General features: G+C 44.1%; 1 protein-coding gene across 3 annotated transcripts in view; it reads right to left on the minus strand.

Moving 5' to 3' along the window:
* Window positions 1-18,773, minus strand: part of MED8 (mediator complex subunit 8) — a 57,658-nt gene that overhangs the window by 2,381 nt on the left and 36,504 nt on the right. For all 3 annotated transcript variants that reach the window (XM_078659794.1, XM_078659721.1, XM_078659641.1), the window contains exons 3-6: window positions 15,362-15,506; window positions 14,201-14,341; window positions 11,582-11,663; window positions 3,953-4,195 (exon numbers count right to left, since the gene is read on the minus strand). In XM_078659794.1, the coding sequence (XP_078515920.1) occupies window positions 3,953-4,195; window positions 11,582-11,663; window positions 14,201-14,341; window positions 15,362-15,364 (469 nt within the window). In that variant the 5' untranslated portion in view covers window positions 15,365-15,506. The remainder of the gene's footprint in view (window positions 1-3,952; window positions 4,196-11,581; window positions 11,664-14,200; window positions 14,342-15,361; window positions 15,507-18,773) is intronic.

An 18,773-nucleotide genomic window follows, 5' to 3' on the forward strand; every position in this document is an offset into this window, starting at 1 on the left:
GCCTCCATTTATGGAGCTAGCCAATGGGACAGGGGGGCGTTTTCCATTTTCCTTACTAGAATCAAGAGATTTCTCTGGAGGCGGAGCTAAGAGCTCCGCCCTCCAGCGAAACCTAAAAATTGCTTCTTTTGCAGCTTGGAGTCTTTTCAATTCATACACCTGGGTCAGAGCAAAAGGAGCCCACCTAGAATGATTCCTTATACGCACTGTGTGTGATGGCAGCATACAATTGTTGTATAAAATTAAAACCTCTACTTGAGGCGCCATGCTACTGCTACATACTGGGAATACATTCTAAACTGTTTTAATAATAATTGTGGCAGTGTAAACAAGACGGAAAAAACAATAGACTGATCGATGTGGAAATCTGAGATTATTAAAGGTCTCAATGATAAATGCAATTATAATAGAATCAGTGGTTCAATAGTAACTCTTCAAAAGCAAATTATTACTTTTAGTGTACAACATATTACACAGTTGTAATAGTCATTAACACAAACTAGCCTCTCACTTGAAACACACTTGTTTTTAAATCTAGTCTAGTGTTTGTGGTAAAACCTTTTTTCACACATGTTGATATACACATAAAATAAGGTAGCAAAAAAGTGCTCAGTATCTCTTGTTTACACAAGGTAAATACCAGTAAATCAAAGAAAGTTTATAAACAAAACACCAACAGCCAGGAGACAAACAGAATATTATTGGGCTGTGAATTCTAATGAATCCAGTATTGCAGCAATAGCTGTGTGCCGATAAAGAAGTCTGTTCGCAATGATGATGACGACATTTTTGACCTACTATATAATAAATTATACGGTCCTCTTCAGGACACCACCAATTTGCTGTGGCATCATCTACTACATGCATCATCTTTCACAGACTACTACCAATTTTTGGTATGACATGTCAAATGCAGCCACATGCAAAATTCTACTTACAAATCTCTATGTATTACTTTAGGTAAATCACGTTTCATTCCAGCGTAAACCGCATGAGAATCTCCGGCGAAAATCTCCACCACTCAAACCTGGCTTAAGCACCTAACTGCATTCAATGTTCAACCCTCCATCGTGGACTCCGTGAAATCATTAGGCATCACTCTTGACACCAACCTCAACATGCAGCAACATATCAACAAAGCAACTAGGGGAGCTAACTTCCAAATCAACACTCTGAGGAAACTTAAACCCTTCCTCCCAGCTAAGGATTTCCAAACTGCAGTTCAAGCCCTAGTCATTCCACGCATAGACTACGGAATCTTGGCTCTCAGCGGACTCCCCCTATCTACTACAGCACCCCTAAGAGCCTCCTTGAACGCTGCAGCGAGACTCATCACAGGTTCTAGAAAACACTCGCATATTTCCCCTGACTTAAAATCCCTGAACTGGCTCCCTTTTGAAGCCAGAATACAGCTGAAAATCGCCTGTATGACACACTTGGCTATACAACACAAGTCTCCCAGCTACCTCACCCAAAAGCTGACCTTATCAGGAGGCTCGAGAAACAACAGAAGCACAAAGAATCTCCTCCTGAAACCTCGAAGATTTCGGAAGGTAAAAACTTACAAGCGCTCCTTCTCAGGAATGGCACCCAGGATCTGGAATGCCCTCCCACCCGAAACTAGGCTTATTTCCTCCACTGCACTCTTTAAGAAAGAAGCAAAAGCCATCCTTATGGCTAGTCGCTCCTGAACCCTTTCTTGGTTGTTCCAAAGGCTGTGGACTGACTTTGTATTATTGCTTATTCTGTTGTCTACTGTACCAAGTTGTTTATCGGATTTTTACTAGCCGGTTTATCTTATGGTCTATTCATTCACAAGCTGTTTATTAGGTTACCATCCTAATCTGCTACCCACCTACTACCCATTTCTATGTTATCCACATGTTTGCTTAGTCTCTCGCTTGTTTCCCTTACCCTGTGTCTACTGTAAAGCGCTCTGATATCTGCAAAGATCTTGTCCGCGCTATATAAAACGTTGAAAATAAAAATAAATAAATAAATAATGTTGTGAACTGTGGCTCCAGGTCATCGAGGTCATGTTTGTAGTCAGACATGGAGGTTTATATGAGACACATACGGCTCTCCCAGTCTGAACAGTAGGTGCAAAACCCTTTCTTTCAAAAGGGCTTTCCTTTTTTGGTGGCAATTTTACCATTATCTGCAATTGTTTTCCAGCTGTGGCAGGCTGATTTGACCAAGGGTATGGATTTACCTGGGAAGCTTTTGGAAGTCAGAGAGAGGGCTTTGGATGCAGGGCGTGTTTACGCAGCCTCTCGACTTCAGAGAATCTACAGGACACAGCGCATGGACTTTTGGTCTAGGTCAAGGTCATGACCATGGCTGGGCAGAGTAGAAGGCTTGCATGGAGACTGTATCTCAAGGACAAAGGAATCAGATGTTTCTTTAAAAAGGAAACACCAGCAGCAGATGTGAAAGAAAGGCCGGCCTCATTGCACCCTCCAATCAGCACTTTGACTCTGAAAGGGACGGATAATCAAATAGCAGCCCATCATTGTAGCTGAAATGCGCTATATGGCAGTGGTTATTCTTTGTGAACTGATAACAGAAATTCTTGCAGGATTCGACTGGCATTGAGAAAAGACAGATAAGTGCATCCAACTGTGGCAAAGGAGCCCTTAATGTTGATAGATAGTCAACGGGTAACTTGCCACCATAGGTTTGGTTGGGCACCAAGGAATAACCAATTGCATGAAACTAAGATGTATGTGGAGTATAATGTGAATTATATATTCAGCAGTAACACCTGGTGAGGGGGACGGCTGTGGACTGATGCTTATTAATTGTGAAGGTTAATGAGGTCACAGTGTTTGCCTTTTTTAATCAAACTTTGTAAGATTCTGGCTATCTTATGTTATGCGGATTTATAAAGCGCGTAGCTACCCGCGGGATTCCCAGTGCTAGATCAGTCAAGTGTACACATTTAATCATCTGGAGCTATAACCTGAATAAACTTAGGAGGGTACAGCCATATTGTGAGCATTTTTCTAAATGTAATCTCATTAGGTTCACTTCTTCGTTCCATTGGCACAGGGTTCCATAGTTTGGGGTACAGATAGGAGAATGATCGTTCACCCTATCTAGATCTTTGCATGCGCGGGACCTTTAGGAGACTTGCATAAGAAGATCTTAAACTCCTATAAGTGATATAGGATGATAAAAGTGCACTAATCAAAGGCGGTCCCCTATGGTTAATACCCCTATGACTCGGGCCCGACCCTAGAGGGTATGCTACTCAAGCCAGCTGTCCTCATCTAATGACACTGTGGCAAGAGGAGTCTCCTTCGACTGTCTTACTTTCTCATTCATCCAACCAATTGATCTGGACTTCCAAGTTTTAGGTTTACAACTCTTGCAAGCATTGCATGCTGTCAGCTTCTGGCTGGATGGCAAACAACAGACACTTACCACAGGCACCAGTGTTAGCCACTTTCCTTGAGTAAAAACAAAGGTGGACTTTAAAGCCCAGAGAGTCCTGGCGATCCGGCTGACATCTTTAATGTCTAGAACAGGCTCTTGACACCCACGGTATGTTGGTAAAAGATGATTCGTTTTTTGTAAAAACATTTCTTTATTGAAGCATTTGGCCTAGTTTAGGAATCCTTTCTGGGTGCTAGGGCACCCAAAGATTATTCCTGAACTAACCACTAGATAGACATACGAGAAACCTGAAAACCCATAAAAGACCCATGCTGCATCAAGCAGGACTAGCAAAACATCAAACATCAGCGAAAATGGCCAAAAACAGGACTAATAATGCAGCCCCAAGTATAATTAACAAAACTGTCCCTTCTCACAGCCTTGGATCACCCAGTTCTACCTGGTCCATCTAGCTTCCATCCCGGTCTCTCCACCAGCATCAAAAGTAGACCACCAAGCATCACCTTCAACATTCCTGAGCATCATACACCCACGCTCAACTGTTTGTACATACCTGGCTGGCCAGGTTGAGACATGCCCACCCCTGCCATCTGCTGCTGGTTTTGACCCATGGAGATCTGCACCTGCTGCAAGTTTGGGCCACCACTCATCATTCCACCAGAGCCAGGCTGGCCCCCAACACTGGGCCCTCCCGGGCCAGTGGGACGGCGGTTTGAAAGGCCCTTTCCAAAGGTCACTGCAGCCACTAACGCACTGGTGTCAGCAGGGTTAAACGTAGATTTACTCTGGCGCAATCCTAGAGAATGAAAACAAAACCAAAAAGCAAATAAGACTACTAGCCAAAGGCATGCAATCACCCAGATGAAAGAAACTGAAATCGCATCAGTATTGAGGACCTCCCTCGAGCAGAGACAGGTACAGCACCACCCTGAACAAACCTCCGGGAATATGAAAAATACACAAACCCATGCACGAATTTCCACTTAAACAAGTGACTACATTGTCAGTATAATCAACAATATCATTGTAGAAACTACAAACAACTTTGAAAACCATTGGCGACCATGCAATTATTTCCTCCACTCTACTTAGAATCTTATGCGCTGAAAGCTTCCAGAGGGAGATGGCCTTCTCGGTACAACTTTAAAAGGCTAGGGAGGCTGTTGTGACCTCATTTTCAGATTAGTAGTTCGAACAGATAGCGGAGATTGATTAAATAACCAGCACTAGAGACAAAGTGTTACAGGGACGCAGCTTGAGCTTCCCTGGCAGCAGATTCTCTGCGATCACTAGCATTAATGTGGCATCCAGTAATGAAAATCAACAAGGAAGTGTTTACAGAGGACAGTACATTAGAATAGAGTTGTGAGAAAAGATCTGGGTTATGAAATATAAAAAGAACCCAAGTGAGTGTAGAGTTGAACATGGCATGTTGAAATACCAGAACTAGGCAGCTAGAAATGTGGGTGCATTGGTCTGGGGAGATGAGCCTTAGATCACAAAGTGCTTCGGGCGGGGATTCCGTAACTGCCAGGTTCATATCCTTCTGGAAGAAGATGAGTGACCCGTGGGACAGGGAGAGTGGAGGGGAGCGAAGTGAGAGGGCAGGTCCTGGTTGCATTTAACAGGTAGTGGGAGAAGAAACACTAGGTTGTGTTTTGCTATTAGTTTTAACAGAGAAGGCCTTTTTTGGCTTTTTCATGTCACTAAAGGCTATCTCGCTCTGTACACTTTTTAAAGGCAGAAGTATTGAAATGTAATAAGTGAGTATTGCTTCCATGGGAAGGATCTGGTGGTTTGTTAGCACCGGTGGGCAGTCAAGGGGCTGGAAGCGAGCCCTTTTCTTGTGATCTCATGGCAGTCAGAGGTTACGCACAGAAACTGGAAAATAGGGTTATTTTTGTTTGCCACTGCTGTGCTTGGACTACACTTTAGAAAACATTTAATAAATTGATGTGTAGGCAATTCCTAATTTTTCAAAGCCTCCCCAGAATCTCTCCTCTTGCCTGCTTTTCCCCTTACGTATTTGTGCTTATTGTTTATCTCGACCTTACAAGTAAATATGTTGCCATGCTCTAATAACTGTGTAACCTTTGTAACAATGTAACCTGTGACGATGATCTGATACACATGTAAAGCGCTCCGATACCTCAGGGTCTAGCCAGCGCTATATGAAAGTTTTGAAATAATTTTTTTAATAAATAAATAAAATACTCTACACACAAATATTTTAAAAAACAGTAGTTTGAGCACATTTCGGGGCAGTATTGCAGCCCCAATAGCTTTTCCAGCGCCTTCGCTGTCTGCAGGTGCAATTTTTCTGTTTAATTTTGAACACTGTGACCTATGTTGTCCTACGAGTGACAGTTTCTGTAGACAAGGGACTATACAAGAGCATTCAAGATCTACCAAAGGAAGAGAACCAAAAACACTACACCATTGTTACATAGCTTCACAGTTGATAGGTCATGCTCTTTTGGTCAACTGCAGTGTTTCAGTTTCCTGCTGTAGTTCAATATGGTATTTAAAAAAAGAACATTGGTTCCTGTGGGAAAAAATACTTGATAATGGTAAAAAGACGCAAAATACCTGTATCTTAACAGGATTAACCTGCCCCTCTCAAAACCGCCACAACCAGCCACACCAACAAGAAAGCCACCTGGTTCACCGAAGACCTCTGGATCTCCAAGCACACCTGTCGGAAACTGGAGAAAAAATGGCTCCACGACCGAACACCAGACAGCCACACGGCCCTCAAAAGCGCCACCCGCAGGCACCACCAACTCATCAGGACCGCCTTCAAAGACCGCCTAGACAACAACGCGCACAACACCAAAGAGCTCTTCAACATCGTGAAAGAACTCTCCAACCCCAGCTCCAACACCAACGACATCCCACCATCACAAGACCTGTGCGACTACCTGGCTGCCTTCTTTCATCGCAAGATCACCGACATCCACGACAGCCTCAACTCCGACCCCCCCGCACCCACCACCGAGTCCACCACCCCTGCGACCACCACCCGCACCAGCCGCCTGACCACCTGGTCCAACGTCAGCGACGAAGACACCATCAAAACCATGAACTCCATCCACTCCGGATCCCCATCTGACCCCTGCCCTCACCACGTCTTCAACAAAGCCAGTACAACCATCGCGCCTCACCTCCGAAAAACAATCAACAGCTCCTTCGAGACAGCAACCTTCCCGGAAAGCTGGAAGCACGCAGAGATCAACGCCCTTCTGAAGAAGCCCAAGGCGGACCCCAAGGACCTCAAGAACTTCCGGCCCATCTCCCTGCTCCCGTTCCCGCCAAAAGTGACAGAGAAGATCGTCAACAAACAGCTAACCCGCTACCTCGAAGACAACAACATCCTGGACCCCTCCCAATCCGGTTGTCGCAGCAACCACAGCACCGAGACCGCCCTTATCGCCGCCACTGACGACGTCTGGATCCTGATGGACAAAGGAGAAACAGCCGCCCTCATCCTCCTGGACCTATCAGCAGCCTTTGACACAGTCTGGCACCGCACCCTATCAGCACGCCTCCATGACGCCGAAATTCAAGAGAAGGCCCTGGCCTGGACCACATCCTTCCTCTCCGGCAGGACCCAGAGCGTCCGCCTCCCACTCTTCCGCTCGAAATCCACTGAGATCATCTGCTGCGTCCCACAGGGATCCTCCCTCAGCCCGACGCTTTTCAATATCTACATGGCACCACTCGCCCACGTCGCACGACAACATAACCTCAACATCATCTCCTACGCCGACGACAACCAGCTGATCATATCCCTCACCGAAGACCCCCACACCGCCAAAGCCAACCTCCACAGAGGAATGAAGGCCGTAGCCGACTGGATGAAGGACAGCAGACTGAAGCTGAACTCAGACAAAACGGAGGTCCTCATCCTCGGACCCACCCCCTCAGCCTGGGACGACTCCTGGTGGCCCACATCGCTAGGCGCAGCCCTGGAACCCACAGATCACGCACGCAACCTGGGGGTCATCCTCGACTCCACCCTCTCCATGACCAGGTAAGTCAACGCCGTCTCCGCGTCCTGCTTCAACACCTTCCGAATGCTCCGCAGAATCTTCAAATGGATCCCCACCGACACTAGAAAAACCGTCACCCAGGCCCTCATCACCAGCAGACTAGACTACGGGAACGCCCTCTACTCAGGAACTACAAACAAGCTCCTGAGACGACTACATCGAATCCAGAACGCCTCGGCTCGAATGATCCTCGACGTCCCTCGCCGCAGCCACATCACACCCCACCTGAGAGGCCTGTACGGACAACAAGAGGATCACCTTCAAACTCCTCATCCATGCACACAAAGCACTACACAACACCGGACCCACCTACCTCAACAACCGACTCAGCTTCCACACCCCCACCCGCAGCCTCCGCTCAGCTAACCTCGCCCTTGCCACGGTCCCTCGGATCCGGAAAACCACAGCCGGAGGAAGATCCTTCTCCTACCTCGCCGCCAAGACCTGGAACACTCTCCCAACCAATCTACGACAGACTCAGGACCTACTGGCCTTCAGAAGACTCTTCAAGACCTGGCTCTTCGACCTTTAGCGCCCCCCTAGCCCTCCTAGCGCCTTGAGACCCTCACGGGTATGTAGCGCGCTCTGTAAATGTAATGATTGATTAAGTTGAGATGCCAAAGAGAAATAACTATCAATACACCTGTATAAGCTTTCAATGAGTTGTATTGAAAAACATTTCAAATTGTATTAAATACTTTTATACATAATGCAAAATTATTTACAGTTGTGTGAAGTGACCCAAGTGAAAAAATGAACCAAAGCATTCAAATAACATAAGTGAAAAATATATGTGCAAGGTTTCAGTATTTTGTTTGTTTACAAAAGCGACCACTGTTTTTCAAATAAATTCATAACATCTATACAATCATAGAATGCTATTTCTCAGAAGGTTCGCTTTTTTTCCAAGTCAACGGAGTTTCGACTCTAATATGGTTGTAGGGTCTCTTCAGGACCTACGATGTGGGACCTCTGTCTTTTTAGGAGCGCTAGATCACTGATGGTGTACGTGCAAAACCGTGTGAGAATAAAATTGAGAGTACTCACTAGGCAACCCAGCCGGGTTCCCTAATGAGGGCGTGCGTCTAGCGATTCACGGCGGGTGCACAATGGCAATCCTCTTTCTAAAGGAAGCTGTATTCCGGTGTTCTTCTTGTGGTTTAGTAATGATAGAGATCGTGGGTGCTCATCAGCACTGGATGCGTATCGTGGATGATTCTCAATGTGAGGCAAGGTGTGCACTAAGGATATTGTTGGGCTGGTTGCTCCTGTTCAAACACGCTACAGCCGTAGCAGTGCTGATGCTCCCTTGATTGATTCAGTCACAGTGGACTGTGGTGCCGGGATCGTGAATTGTCCGATGCAATCTCTGGGGAATTCTGAGAAAGCCGCCTCGGTCAGCTTCAGCGTGCTGCTTCAGTGTGCTGCTTCAGTACGGCACTTCGGTACCGATACGGATTCAAATGTGTTTTCTGTGGGAATAAATAGGATGTAATAACAGAATATATATAATCTAAAATCTCTGGGGCCTGAATGCTAGTAATTAAAAGTAAGTGGCTGCCTGATAAAGCCTCATTCTACAATCTAACACAACATTCCCATACTACCAGGGAAAGCACAGAATGTAGGCAGGCCTATGCGCTTTGCAAGTGAAAGTCTCAATACAAAGGACACCCTGCATCAGGTGGACATAGTACACACATTTAAATGCACCGGATATAATACCCGGGTACCATAGGATATTCAATGTCTCCAGCGCTAGGGAACAGGCCCAGTTCGGGAGTGTGCAGACCATGTGGTAGCGTCATCAGGTTAAACACGTGGATGCTAAGACAAGTTTGTAAAGTTCAGAGACCCTACTATGATGGCTCAGGGCATGCAGGAGGACAGGTCCTGCTGGGATCCTTGTAAACATGTGGCTTCTAAGATAAGTTAGAGAGTTTCAGAGATCTCACCTCGATGGCAAATGCTGTTCTAAGCCTCTAACTCAACAAACTAAACCATGCAGGAGAGGACATCATTAATGGGGTGGTGAATCCTCCTCTCCATTCCACCATTCCAGTCTCAGCTTTAAGGGTATCAGAGATTGGTTCTGTCAGGCCAGCTCTGTTTTTGAAAGCAAGAAACACTAATTCTGCAAGCTATCCTTCTTTCACTGGACCAACACCATAATTTGGTCTGCAATGACAAAATTATCTTTCATATAAACTTGCTGCCATCTGCGGTTGTTCCTCTGATGGCACGTGCCTTACTCCAAATGCTTCACAGTTGCATACTTCAGGACTTCCAGCACAGCGAATGGGCAGAGAAATAATGGCAGCTCCTGTGGAGAGTCCCTGATAAAGTCATACAACAGTTGAAGGCCAGATCCCAGCACTGCAAACCTAGTTAAAATCATCAATCGCCCACTCATCTTCCCAGAACCCATCTGTCTACTTAATGCTCCTAAATGCACATAAAACACTTCTGACAAATATGATCTCATATCGCACCGTATTCCAAATGCTCTCTTTATCATGGAGACTCAGCTTAGCACCACACGGACGCATCTTCTAAGACGGCTTCAACATCGTCCACCACATACACTTCCACAAAACTTGTGGCAGCCTCGCCATGAGGAGAAAATAAATCGGTGTCCGTTATCACCCTCTTGTACCACCCCATCTACATTATCCAGTTTTGAATGCTCACTTGCCAATCTTTTCCTTTCGCTCCACTATCTTTCATTTCATCTCCACTGGCCAGAAGATAACAAAAAACTTAACTTCTATAAAATTACCAACTCAACATCCAACTTTGACACTACCTAACTTGGTGACATCATCAAACCAGATTCATGAAGAATCTGCAGTGGACCTCTCCTTATTTCTAAACCTCACCTCCTATATAACTGCAGCAATCCAGAACCGGGACCTCCTCCCGTTCTTACTCAACTACAACATCGCTCTATAAACTGGGCCAACCACCTTGCCTACCCTTTCACACCGTCATGTTAAGACCCTACCAAAAAGGAGCAGAAATCCAAGGCAATCACCTCCATGAACTTGAAAAACAAATCATCCACATCAGTCGAAAGAGCAAATATGTTCTACTCCAAAAGCTGATAAATGATGTAGACATGTTCCAGAACAATTTTAACTATGTTTTCGAGGTCCTTCCTGAATGCCAAACATCCATTAGACCAAAAAACATCAAAACAAATACCATCGCTCACTGGTAGGCACAAGTCCTAAATGATAGCATACTGCTGTTCTGGAAACTTAAAAAGAAATAAAGCCCCACACATTCCACTAAAGAACTACTTAATTCAAAACTACACATTCCACCTCCAACGTCTCTAGTTCTAAAGGAAAATGTGGACTGCTACATGCTGCCCATCTCAGAAACACATAATAAAAACAAAGCACTGATCAATGCAGTAAAACAGACATAAACCTGGTACCACCCACGATCCCGCATTTTGACCAAAAATACAAAAACATAAAATCCACCTTTATCATCAAGATTTCCAATCCATGCCAATCTCTCAAATCTCGCTCAGAAATCCTCTGCTGCACCACCACGTCACATCTTCCAACTTCTCGTTTATGATGGCCTGCTCATTCCTCGAAGCCTCTTCATATTTCATTCACAAACATCGAGTCACATACTACCATGTTGAAGAAACTGGAAAGGTCGCTTGGATACCTGCGGTCTAGAGTCAGATACCACCAGCATCTGGAAGGAGTTCATAAGTCTGGGGAAGGAGGTTAGGTCAGCTTAAACTGAATGCATCTTCTGCCCACACTCTTGTCTTACTGAAGAACCTTTTATAAATGTTCGTCCATGCTCCCGTAACCAGCTTTTTTTAGTACATTCGAAACATAATCAATGTGCTACGCAAATATTTTTTTGGACCTTGAGCTGAGGATTGCACAAAATATCCACAGTAAAATAAATGAAAATAGATTGGTCCCTAGATTCTCGTAGCCACAGAACAGACCTTGTCAGAACAGCATGGAATTGATTTTCCACATCGAAAGTTAAAGAATACCGTCTGGTGGCAGAGGAACATTCCAAGCTTGGTACCATATAGACTGACTGTCAGAGTGCAGGAAACACGCAATAGTCCCATCATCTTCTAGACTCACCACCACTCTCCGACTCCCGTTCTTCTTTGTTTATCTTCTCCAGAAGGCTACTGCACATCTTATTAAGGCTCTGGATCTGTTTCTAGAAACACAAGCAGTACAAATTTATGGAGACGTCAAACTAAATCTGCTTCACTCATCCTCTGGCACAAACTGCTGCCTGATGCACCAAGGGTCTGTACGTTACAGCAAACACTGTGTTAAACTAGGACTAGAGAGGCTTAACTAGCTGCTAACCTAAAGAGTGCTTTATCTCACTTGTCTCCCAGCACCTTGCACAGCTTCTAGTGAAGACTTCTCGCTAAACCCAGATGCCAAAGTGATGCGTCTGAGAACAGCCTCAAACAGGGTGCATGCAAATTTCTAGACTAAAATACTGGAATGCCACCTATACCAGCTTCCCAAATAAGGAACTATTTAAGCGACAGAGAGTACAGACCCCGACGGCCTAGTTCATCTTTCGTCCTCAGTGTTGAGACCGCATCATGCAGGTCACAAAATCCTCCACTGACTGCCCAGTAAGGAAAGATCACAGTTCAAGAAGCATCACCGAGAAGCTACTTCATGATTGTACCCCCATATAATATTATGAACAGCCCACCGAAATCACATGAGATCCCTTAAATAAACTTGAGACACAGCCAGTCAAGCTTAAAGATGTGGAGACAGGGGAGGGCCATTTGTAAAGGAGTAAAGGAAGATCTGTGTCTTTAGAGGCGTTTGACGTCCCATACCAGCTATACCCCTTAATCCACAAGTCACCTTGAACTCTTCAACATGTTATGGCGGCCCATTCGGATACCAGAGAACAGCCAGTGTTTTCCTCTACCCAGTTTGGTCTGTTCAACAATACTTCATGGTGTTTTCAAACAAGTCGTTGCCATTTTGCCATCTCAATGGAGGTCCAATGGTAGAAATCCTCAGGATGGGATGATGTACAACTCCGAGACAGCCAAAGAGTAATGGCTTTGAAATGCTTGAGTTAATCTGAATTACTGTTAATTATGGTGGGTGTACTCCATTCCATGTTTTTTTCAGGTTTCTGTGCATGTAAAGTCAGAAACCATCATTACAACCATCGACCAACCATAAGAAAATCAGTCTTGACCCTGCCCACAAAAGAACGGTCCAATAAAAAGGCTACCCTTGCACAACTAATTTGCATACTTTAGGCACAGGTCAAGGACTTGACTGTTTTCTCTTGAAGCGGTTACTTTAGTGCCTAGATACCGACAAGCGAATAGTGCTCTATAATGGGGTTTGTCACACCCTCTCTACCACATAGAGATTAGATAACTACCACTACCCCAGTTTTCAGTTTTAAAAGACGCAGTAGGAGTAGAATGGAAAGAAACAGTACTATAACCAACATAGCTGGCTGGGCCCCCTCCTTACGGGAAATGTAGCTTCTGAGGCTAGTCTTTGTTTAATGCTGGTTTCCTACCAACTGCACAAAATGGAATAGATTTCATACAGTATGCAATGGTGTAATGGTCTACTTATTTGAAAGTAATACATAAGAACGAATATTTTTAAAAAAGACGTTAAGTCAAAATTTAAATGTACGGCAACTTTAACAGACAGAAAATACAAAACTATTTTTAGAATCAAGAACATCAAACATCTATTTTAATAGCCGGGGTGCAGGGAAGAAGGAGCTTTATTAGGACAAGTGGGAACAGCGACAATGAACAGGCGAGGATGGTGAGCACCCCGAGGCTATGTGCAGTGTTTGCAGACAAAAGGAAGAGTTTGAGCTGAGCTGCCTGTATGCGCTTGTGTTTTAGAGACCTTTCTCATGCAGGAGGCAAAGCCTTCTTTTGCCGCACAGACTTTTCTCAGTCCATGTCCTCGACACTGGTCAGGTGGGTGTAAAGAACAGCGGTGGGATTCTAGGAGTCAATCTACTCTCTCCTGCCTGGAGGCTGCTGGAAGTTATCCTGCACGAGTGCCCTGTTTAGCCCTGAACTCTTCTGAATGTTCAGGTTCGCCAGGTTGATTAGCTGTGCAGGGGAGAGAACAATGAATACTCTACATGGTGTTGGTACTGGGGCCATGTGTCCCAGTGAAACACACTCATATGGACTGCTGGAGGCCTAATGGGGAGAAATGCTGCACTCTGGGACTGTTCTCCTCTTGGACCAACGCCTCTAGCGGACTTTTAATTTCAGACACAATGCATTTAAGATCTGCTGTAAAAACATAATAAACATTGCCTGCCCCCTTATGACTTCAGGTCTGTCCTAGAAATAGAGGCAGAGGTAGTCCAGACGAGGAAAGAAAATGAAAACAGAGCATTGACAAATCTGATCTGTACATCGGGTTCTGACGGCAAGTTTCCTCGAGTAGGACACAAACATAACAGGTTCTAGGCCAATGAATGAACTTGCGTTATTGAGAAAGGTTTTATACAGTGCTCAAAGCATTCTGAAGCAGTACAACCTTTCCATACAACCCAACACTGCTGAAAGCACATTCTTCAACACGCTCTAAATGAGTCTATCAAATGAAACATCTTTCTGCATTTTCTCCGTCGGTTAAATTCCTGGCTAAGGTTGACCTTTTAGTGGTGGGGACTGCTTCAATCTTCATGGACAAAAAGAAAAAAACAAATCCTACCACAGCCGCATCAGGGGTGAGACGAGCTGCTTCTGTGCTCAGTTGCTTCTCCTGTTCTTCCACCTCAGGGTCTGGCTTGGTCCTCAAGTGGTCGGGGACCACCTCATGGCTGAAAACAGGGACACGTCCCTCCGTCAATCGCTGGAAGCAGAAGTGACATTGGCATCAGCATCATCAGGCTCCGCCTCAGACACTGCCACAATTGATTCTCACCTCATTCAAGTCCATCCTCAAGTTACAGATGTTTGTTATTACAGGGAAGACCATCAATCACAATGAGCCCTTGGAAACAAATTTCAATTAACTTACTGCAACCACAAATCTGCGATAATACATCTCACTGCAGCAAATGTGGTCTTCACTCATTCTTCCCAAATTCACTCTCACACTAGCAATACCTTCCTTGACTGTAACACTAAAGCAGACTATAGGCATTGCTGTAACTTAGTTTAATTGTAACACTCACCCTAATCCTAAACTTATTTCCAACTATAACCTTTATACTAATAAGGACCCTAACCCACTGAATTATCAAACCTTTTTACCTCGCCTTCACTAATATGAACATAACTCTCAAACTCATTTGGAGTAATGATTCATGTCGTATTTTTTTGTAATGACTGATGTTTGGACTTTCTGTAATGATGACCTCAGTTGTAGGAGCATTGTTATAACAATTCCAATTTAACCAGATATTGTAAGGAGGGATGAAGATACCCCCGCCTCCCCGACAAATCTCCTTTCTCACTGTTGAGTCAATGAGTTAGTGCATAAACTTGCAGAAGAAGCAGCAAGCATCTTGCAGTTGCCACTGACATTTAAGGGTCATCTGGCATGTTTGGTGTTGCTAAGTCCCCAATCCCCCTCTCAGAACACTTTGTTAGGGCAATGCCTAGCTTCTATAAATGGTAGAGTAAGTTAAAGCAAGTATTGTGCTAGGTGGTCTGCCCCTGCGGTTATCAACAATCGAGTGGCGGGTGTGTTTTAGGAGCAGAGGAATCTCCGCCTCCAGCCAAACCAGGGTACTTAGGTTTTGAGAGCAAATGTTCCATGACTTGATGGCCATGGGCTTGGGGAGATGTCGGTGTCCTACATGACTTTGGAGTTAACCATTTTTACTTTTTAGCGTGCGATTGTCTGCAGACATGGCCAACCACTTACCATGATCTCCTCATCGCGGTCTGGAGACAGGATAAGTGGGATGATGACCTGGTTTCTCAGCTGAGGAGTCTTGTCATTCTTCAGCAGCTTATTCAGAGTACTGAGCTGTCCAGAAAGCAGAGCAAAGCTGTCTAGCACCGACGGCCTGTGGGAGGAAGAAGGAATCAGTAGTAAGGGTTACAGGGTTAGGAATGGCTAAGTGAAACACAAATGGGGCACAGGCATGGAATGGCTATAAAAGGCAAGATATTAAATAACATCCATTCCAAATTATGTATGAAAATAACTTAGCTTGTGAAGGTGATGCCAAGAAGAATGGAAACTGTCTTGGTTGTATCTAGTGCTGGTTGGTAAGAGCTTAAATTATCAAACACACTTTCTGCATAGTAAGTAGGATCTCAATGTTCATAACAAGCAGTGAAAATGCACAGCAGTGAAATAAACTAGGACACACACGAAAATTCATGCATTTTAGAGAAAATATGAATATTAAAGCAAGTGGGGAACCTATGGATGTAGAAGACAGGCAAGATTAGAATGGCCAGTTGAATTGAAGCAGAAGGTAGAACAGATGGTTAACAAGATATAGGGAGACAGCTAAATATTTACAATGAAGACAGCATAGTTGGAAGGTAGTGTTAGCAAGGAGGACAAGAGGAAGGCAAAACAATGAACTGATCCAAGATCAAAACCTTCCATTTATCCCATCAATCGCAGTCCTTACTATGAATACGTTGATGAAATCTGTAGAGTGCTTAAACTGTAAGATATCTGGTGCTAGACAACTAAGCAGATAAACAAACCGGTATGTGGTTTCAGAAGCTACGTTTTTAGCTTTTCACTGATACCCAATCGATCCCCGACAAGGGCCCCATGTTCCTCTGGCCTCCAATCCAGAAAATACTGTAAACAGTCCTGGATCAAGTCTCCTCACTGGGCTCTACCTCCAAACTCCAAGTAAAATCAAAATAATTACAAATACATACTTACATGTTTGTAGAACAGTTCAACTAGAAAGGCATCTTTCCACTAAGACCCACACTAAACTGCCTTTAATTCAGCTATGAGAGACAGCTCTAACAACCGTAGAGACGGGTATTCATGTTAGAATTCACCAAATCATATGCCGGGCCAAAACACTCAGTGATTTTATGGTGCCATGCAAGGCTTCTTAGATAAATAACTGCATTTATATTCCACATGGAAGGATTTTCTCACTGTCTGGGTGTATAGTGCACGGAGCAGTGGGGCAGAATTTTGCTTAAAATAGAAAGAAGTAATTCACCCTTGCTCCATCTTCTGACGGCGCAGGATTCTATCAAAATAGACTGGAAAGAGCAGTGTCGCTACTATGGAGCTAATCTGTTTTTTTCTGCAAACACCACTGCTGTCTAGTAGACTGCATTACAGCAGACTAAGGCCTGGGAAGACAGGTTGTGATGAAGTGGACAGCATTTTTATCCATCAGTTCCTACATACAATGGTTACAGCATTTTTGATGATCTATTCTTATTACTGTGTATGTTCTATAAAGTGGGATTTTAATCTCGTATACGGTTTTGCATAATGTATCAATGATTGGTTCATCACAGTTTTACACTGGTCTCAGTTACAAAGGATTTTAATTCATGAAAATAGAATGTCTTATTAATGTACAAAATGCCTCAATGGCTCTGCATTTGAATAAAGTCTATGTAGTCTTTAGCAGATTATTCTGCTTCTTAGAATTTAAAACATTAGCCCCTTTAATGGATTTAGGGTTACTTCCCAGCATAACCTTGTAATCCTGAAAAACAGGATAAGACGTGCCACTATCAAAACTAACATCCCTGACCCCTCCGGTGGCTACAAGCAAGAACTTTAAAGTTTTTATGTATCTAAGGCCATAGGTTCATAAGACTGTTCTGAAAATCCAGAGCTTGGTTTATGGGTTGAGCAGGTGCTGTAAGGTGTTCACGAACTTTTCATGAATCTCTGAGTAGGCCAAACCATCAATAAATCTTTCTTTCTCCAAAGATGGTGCACAAATGTATTTAAATTTAAAGTGTTGCATAGACAGGAAATACAACCGTTTATGACAAATATACCTGTACAAAAGGAGGCAAAAGCACCAGTCTCTAGTGAATGACTTGACCTAAGTTAGGTCTTCTAAGCAGCCACTAAAGGTCTGGCTATCCAATCTCTGGTGATTCACAATTCGTTTGCAAAGATGATCGCCAGATTCATTGGTTTAGTTAGTTCAGGAAAGAGAAGGGAGCTAAAGTCATTAATGTGACAACTGACATGGACCGAACCTACAAGCGAGAAATGCATGCTGATCAAGAGCAAGAAACAGAGCATAGACACAGGCAAGTCTGTAAGCTCAGCTGCTTTCTGCCAGAGACAGTAATCATGCCGGGGACTTTCATGCTATCTCACCGTGGCCTGCAGGATCTTACAGATAGTAGTCCTGTAACAACTCTCTACTGCCCTTCGTTTCCACAGTTACCATTCATCAACACTATTTCCTCTTGTACAAATGGCAACGTCTTAAAGGGAGTTAACAGGCTCAGCGAGGAGCTGGTCAGTAGGGTTCACCATTTAAGTGGATACAGGTACTGAAAGGTAATATAGGGGAAAATTGAGTGAAGAGAAAAAGAGGAAGGAATTTCATCTCACTGAACACCATGAAAACAGCAAAGTGATGAGTGTCAGAAGTAGAGAACCAAGGAAGAGGAGCATTACCTGCAACCTTCTGTTAGGAATCTTGGATCTTGCAAGAGGGTTGGGTCTACTCATACACTCAACTCAAGTCTTGTTTCTATGAGTAACACTCTTTGGCGCGGTCCCCTGCCATCTAGGAAGGTGTTCTATTCTCTACCATGGGTTAGAGTCAGGCAGGTGTCTTTGGTCTGTTGGCACTGAAGCAGCACATGCCAACTGCCCTCCACTTTTCAGGCCCAGCTTGATTCGGCTGAGCTGTTTTGCAGTTTGACTTCATGGTGTTGCTCCTGGTTGGGGTTCTGCGCAGAAAACTGGGCTGGGTTCATCCAAACATTTTGTCAGCATTGATTAGGTAGTGCTGTAGTTTAGTTCAGACATATTGTTGAGAATCCATAACTTTTCCTTTTAGTTTAGTTGTGTTCTAAGCCAGATATTTCTTTGGGAAGTTAACCTGTTTATTATCTGTTTCTATTGTGACTGCCTTAATCCATTATGGAGAGGTATTACTTTTTATTCTTTCTTTAAGAGCATAAACAAGAACTTTCTCAGTCTTTTTGGTGCATCACAACTCCACTCTCAAGTCATTCTTCGCTCTAGAAGGCAACCAGTTTTCTTCATGCTTCTGCTCCAAGGATTCCAGCTGCTGTTCTTGATCTGCCAGTATTCTTAGAGAACAAAAGCAATAGCTAAAAACCCTCTCCAAGCTGAA

The sequence above is a fragment of the Lissotriton helveticus genome, chromosome 1_1 (genome assembly GCF_964261635.1).
Source record: "Lissotriton helveticus chromosome 1_1, aLisHel1.1, whole genome shotgun sequence".
Classification (NCBI taxonomy): Eukaryota; Metazoa; Chordata; class Amphibia; order Caudata; family Salamandridae; genus Lissotriton; species Lissotriton helveticus.